The following is a 6,000-nucleotide window of genomic DNA, read 5'->3' as shown; positions in this document are numbered from 1 at the left end:
TAAGTGGGTCAGAGAGTTTGTTCATTAACAGATGGTGTTTGCTTTCCAGTGGCAATAAACAAATGCACTCAGCAGATCCATAAAGACCTGTGAATATTTGTGTGTGTGCATGTGTTTGTATTGGTAATATGCATGGATGCCCGAATATAAATGAATAGGCTGCTCTCTGATTAAGATTATGTGCGGCGAAGCTGTAATTGCAGAGCAAAGAAAAGAAGAGAGAGAGAGAGAGAGAGAGAAAGAGAGTAAACATTAAAACACAGAGAGAATGATTCCAAAACCCCATTAAATACAAACCACATTGTGTGTGTAGTGGTCTTCATTATTCATTAACAGTTAATTTACCAGCGTAATTGTAACTGATGGTCTCATACTGATTGTGTTTATTGGCCTCAAGATGTGTCACTGTTTTCATATTTAGTGAATTTAACATACGATGTATTGTAAGAGGTGCCTGAGTTACTCTTATTCCTAATCACGTTGGATACTTTTCTTACATAATAAAATAAGATCTTTTATTTATCATTTCACTAATTGTCATTGGGTCAATACGTTTTGTGCAATGAAAAGTGAGTGTAAATGTGGCATTTGTAAATGACTTTCTTCTTTCAGCCGAACACAAGTTATATTAAACATGTCAGGACATTCCAAGCTCTTTCAAGGTTTAAAATTGGAGTGAATGGTAACTGAGATTTTGAAGCCTTCCGAAGCAAAGCGATGTGCTTTTGTGAGATAAATATCTATATTTATAGCTTTATAAACTAGAATCACCGGATTCTGTACACAAGTTTCGACAAAAGAGTGACGTGTGACCTGACAAAATTGGAAGTGTAGATTATACAGCAAAACAAAACACCAGTCACGAATTAGAAGTCTAAAATTCGATTTTTTAAAGAGAACAAAAAAGGTCATACAGGTGGAGTGACGTAAGAGTGAGTAAATGATGACAGGTGAGTAAATGGTGAACTAACACTTTAAGCTTAATTCAGACTTTCACTTGAGCCCTACCAAAAGAAAAAAAAAGCTCTTAAGCTCATTCAATAATATTGCCTCTGACACACTTTTTCCGTTCTGCAACAAAAAAGGCTTTTGTTGATCATGCTAGACCTTTTCTGACCTTGTTGAAGACTTGCCCATGTGTTTCCAAACAAATTCCAGGCTCTGTATTTTAAAAATTCATCACGTCAAGAGTTTGAGACTCTTTGAATTGTCTTTGAAATCCGGAGATTTTGTTTTGACAGTAAACATTACAAGAGGAGAGCCATGAAGAGAAAATACTGCACAGATAATGAGCCATAATGAACAAAAAGTACATTGTCTTCGTAAAAACAATTAATCTGATATGGATGATTCAGTTTAAGGACAGTCAGGAATTTCATTGCTCTTCTCTCTCTTTCCTTCATTTTTTTTTTTTTATTATAAATATATCCAACTAGTGTGAGTATAGCTACTTCATTATGTCAGTTTCTGGTCTCTCTCTCTCTCTTTGTTGACTTCTGCAAAACTGAGAAGCCCATGCACTAGGACCAATGAAAGTGTGACTGTGTGTGTGCGTGTGTGTGTGTGTGTGTGTGTTTCCCCTACACACAATGGCAACTGCAGTGATAAAAGCTCTGCAGCACTCTCTTTCACATGTGTGTGTGTGTGTGTGTGTGTGTGTGTACATTTCCCGGTGGGGACTTAAACCTGAATGCACACACACTCATGGGGACTCGATTTACTGTGGGGACATAAAGGTAAAGCGTATGCTTATGAATCATAATGATATATATATTTTTTTTTGACAATGTAAAAATGCAGAATGTTTCCTGTGATGGGTACATATAGGGGCAGAGTAAGGGGATAAAATATACAGACTGTACAGTATAAAAACCATTGCGTTTATGGAGAGTCCCCACAAAGATAGCAAACCAGACAAGTGTGTGTGTGTGTGTGTGTGTGCAGGAGGAGACCATTTCAGTGTCTGTCAGATCTCATACGGAGTGTCAGAGCTAACAAGCTCCTGCATGGACTGAGAACACTGCAAATGGGACACTGCCTGGAGGTTGCTAGTCTTTGTATACACATGTATTTGAATGTGCATGAACATAAGTCAGTCTGAAGAATGTGACATTAAGCGTCTATATTTTGCTGCAGTATATTGTAAACTGTAGAGAATACTGTGTCTGTTTGTGTTTGAGTATGACAGAAGTGTGATATACTGAGGATGTGAGAGGACTAAGAGCTATGAATTGCATATTATTAAAAAAAAAAAAAATTGTTGCTGGCGAAAGACTGGAATCTGGAATAATAGAGTAATCCTGACACAGTCTGCCCTAAAGTAAAAATGTCACAGAGGAAGAGGTTATTGATTTATTTCCCTTGAAACTGTCAGAAAATCTGACAAAGCATTGACACAGCAATAAGTGATTAGTGAAATGCCAATTATCCAATACATGCAAAACATTCCCGTCAGTCACCTTCACATTGCGAATACACCGGGCATTCCGCCAGGAAAAAGCTCGCTTTTAAAACACAAACAAATGATTTATGAAGACAACAAGTGGAAGGAAACACATTAAAAATGCTGATGCTGCAATTATTCATGCAAAATGACACACACCTTTATCACATTTAAAAATGTTTTGTTTTAGACAGATGATTGTCTGTGTTAAGAGGTACAAAGCCAGATTGTGAAAAAGGGTGGTAACCATATTGAAAACTAGGCAATGATCTGCGAATATGCAATTTCCCAAAAGTTATATAACTTTTAATATACATATAAAATTCACCTTGAATGTGCTAATAAGTCAAATCGGGTCGAGTGAACAGGTAGGTAAGTTGATGAGTTAAGACAGTGAACTGCAATACAGTTCAGTAAATCTTTCTAGCTGTAAAGGGTCAGAGTTCAGCTGAGAGGGCTGGAAAATAAAGTTATGGAGCTTATCTAAATCCTCTGGGTTTTCTGTGATGGACAGAGTAATTTCCAAACCGTCTTAATCATGGGGGGAAAAAAATATATAAAACCAGATATTTCTGACCTTCCTTATGTCAGGCTAAACATGCATGTTTGTACAGTATATATATATATATATATATATATATATATATTAGGCCTATATATACAGTATATGTATATATATATATGTGTGTGTGTGTGTGTGTCTGTTTGTGGAAGTGTTTAATTTCATAATTGTGCATATTTTAACTCAACTACATAAAGAGCTATCCTTACCCCCTCCTGATTCAAACACACACCACTTCCTTCCCAAAGGAGAGGAAAGACCCCCCCCCCTCCCCAAATGTCTGTTTCTCTCTCTAATCATGCTATCGACAGGTTTTAAATGCAAATTTTCTTCATACTTTCTTTCCTTAAAAATAAATATTCTCACTCTGATGTCATTCCAAACATTTGAGAAAAGTCCCAATAGGGCCTAATGTACTTTGTTACATGCAGTATAGGAATTTTCCATATTGATTTTTGCAGGTATTTTACCCTTATTGTGAGTTTTGTATACTGTATTGTGTTTTAAGGTTAAAGTAAATGTAAATGTAAATTTAACAAATTGTCCTAGCAGAAAAATACCAGTACTTTCTCTGTTTTTTTTTCTTATTGTGTATGAAAGCCACATATATCTCAATTTACACTTTAAACTTATATGTGAGTTTATTTCTTATTTCAAACTTTGTCACAATTTAACATTTTAATTTCTGAGGCAGAAACTGGTTTCTATACAAACCTGTGGTGTTATTCATTCAATGAAACACACAACAAATATATATATTTTTTAAGAATATTTTCTATACAATGACAGTTTTTATAATGACGTCAATAAATAAATAAATAAATAAAAATCCACGTGACTAATACATTCTGATGTGACTCATTCTAGATCCTTATGTGTCCTTATAAATTTTGGCACCACCTTGATAAACTTAAAATTGGGACACTGATTACTCAATTTCCTCAAACACAATACCACACATCACAACATCACTGGTGTATGAACAATATTGCTGTGCCACACCAGGACCGATATATTTCATTTATCATGAAAATACTTTGCAACAAGCAAAAGTTTCTTTGAGAACGTTCATTTTCACAGTAAATCACTTTTACTTCTACTTTAAAATGAAGACTTATCAATGGTTTTCATTAAGCTGTTTCTGTATTTCAAATCTGCCTCTCATTGATGTGACAGCTAGCAGACGAGGTTATCTGTTTTCCTGCTTACATATTAATATGAAAAGATGCCGTCTCGACTCTGCTCCAGATGTCTCTGCTCGCGGATACCCTCGGGGCCATCGTTATACCCCGCGCGCGCACCTGTCACACACTCTGCTCCCGAGCTCGGTCCAAGCCGGAGCGAGTGAGTGAGCGCGTGTCACTCAGCAGCTCCACCCCTCCGGTAACTACACCCAGCTCACATCCGACCGAATCCGCACATCAGATACATTCACCGTTATACAGGTATCCCCTCAACGTCACTACCGTGGCGAAAAGTTGTTTTGGGTGTTTCTGTTGGGATTGTGAGGGAACTTGCGTGGACTTGGTAGGGTGTAAAAGGTGAAAATGAGAGTGAGGATGATTAAGATGACGGAGTGTAGCTGGACGTACTGGACGCTGTTTTTTCTCTGCGCTCTCGTGCCGCTCCCAGCGCGCGCAGATATCACTTGCACCTCGTGCTTTGCTCCAATACGCCGAAATGAGGCACAAGTGCAGACAACGGCTTTTGTCAGCCGTGATTTTGGAAGTGTACCGGACGGCAGCACAGATAAAATCTGGAAGTGGGGAATTGATGGAGCTCAACTTTCCCCTCAAGAGCACACAAAGTCTCCTTCTATGTCCTGGAGAGAGACACCGGAGAACTCGCACATATCTCAAGCGGAACGGACGAGCCCAGCTAAGGAAAAAGACGGAAAAGTTTATCCAACCTGGTTTCCTGAGGAAATCAAAGTAAACAGGAGGGAAAAGCGCAGTCTGTTTCCGTCTGACAGCGCGGCAGCTTCTCGGTTCGAGTTCAGGCGTACCGGAGGAGTTGACGGTTCCGGGAAGAGTCCGAGGCAGAATGAACCACACCTGATTACGTCCACCTTTGCGTTGTCTGGAGATTCTGCTCATAACCAGGCCATGGTGCTGTGGTCCGGACACAACAGCAGCGTGAGTTTAAACTTTATCCATGCATCACATTTTAGAGAGCCATAATACTTGGAAAGTTAATAGAAAGTGGGTAATTTTTTTGTTGTTTTATCGTGATGGATTTCTTTGACATTCTGGAAGTTAACGCACGTGCTTTTGACAGACCACGAATTAATCCATGAATGAAAACAAGTCAATCTGTCTGCCCTTAGAATTCATTTAATGAATGTCTATTTTCCATAAATAAGTATATTGATTATTGGAAAGTTCTCATCCATTCATTTTTCTATTATTTTGATGAATTTAAGTAGCTGTGTGATCATAATAGTCTCATTTTGCTTATCATTATGTTCATGCATCACAGGATCATACTATCTCTGAAACTCTGAAGTTTTGTATGGAAAGATTAGATTGAACATTTGTTTGTTATTTGTGCCTTGTGATTTCATGTGATAGACAATAATTCTTGTTTTTAGTCTCCCCTAACATAGACATTTGCCCCTACACCCGATTATGTGTACATATGTTTACTTCCTTACTACACACTGTGCAAAAAGAGTAGGATGCCAGCATGTGTAGAATGAAACTGTTGGCCAGCAAAACCTGGATGACCTACTGCATCTGCTTAGATACTGAAGTGTGCTGCTAGTGGACACTATTCAGTCCCACAAGGCCTCAGGAGCTGAGAGAAGTAGAAATATTACAATAAATTGTCTCAGAATTGTGAACCAAGTAAAAAAAAGTTGGCTAAATTGTTCATAACACCTTATTTTGTTGCGGGTGTTGCAAGTAAATCATAGGTCAAAAGAGAATGTCAACATGGTGGATGTATGCGTTTTTTCTTTATCTGATCCACTGCATACTGAAAAAGTATAGGGTTT

The 6,000-nt window shown here is 37.9% G+C and overlaps 1 protein-coding gene across 1 annotated transcript in view; it reads left to right on the top strand.

Annotated features, from left to right (window-relative positions):
- Positions 1 to 4,243: 4,243 nt before the first annotated feature.
- Positions 4,244 to 6,000, top strand: part of sorcs3b (sortilin related VPS10 domain containing receptor 3b) — a 55,345-nt gene continuing 53,588 nt past the window's right edge. The window contains exon 1 of the mRNA XM_039670436.2: positions 4,244 to 5,140. Coding sequence (XP_039526370.2) covers positions 4,553 to 5,140 — 588 coding nt within the window. The 5' untranslated portion in view covers positions 4,244 to 4,552. The remainder of the gene's footprint in view (positions 5,141 to 6,000) is intronic.

This window comes from Pimephales promelas, chromosome 15 (assembly GCF_988280905.1).
Source record: "Pimephales promelas chromosome 15, fPimPro1.hap1.1, whole genome shotgun sequence".
Classification (NCBI taxonomy): Eukaryota; Metazoa; Chordata; class Actinopteri; order Cypriniformes; family Leuciscidae; genus Pimephales; species Pimephales promelas.
Note: the sequence above shows the minus strand (reverse complement) of the source record. Positions and strands in the feature narration are given on the sequence as shown.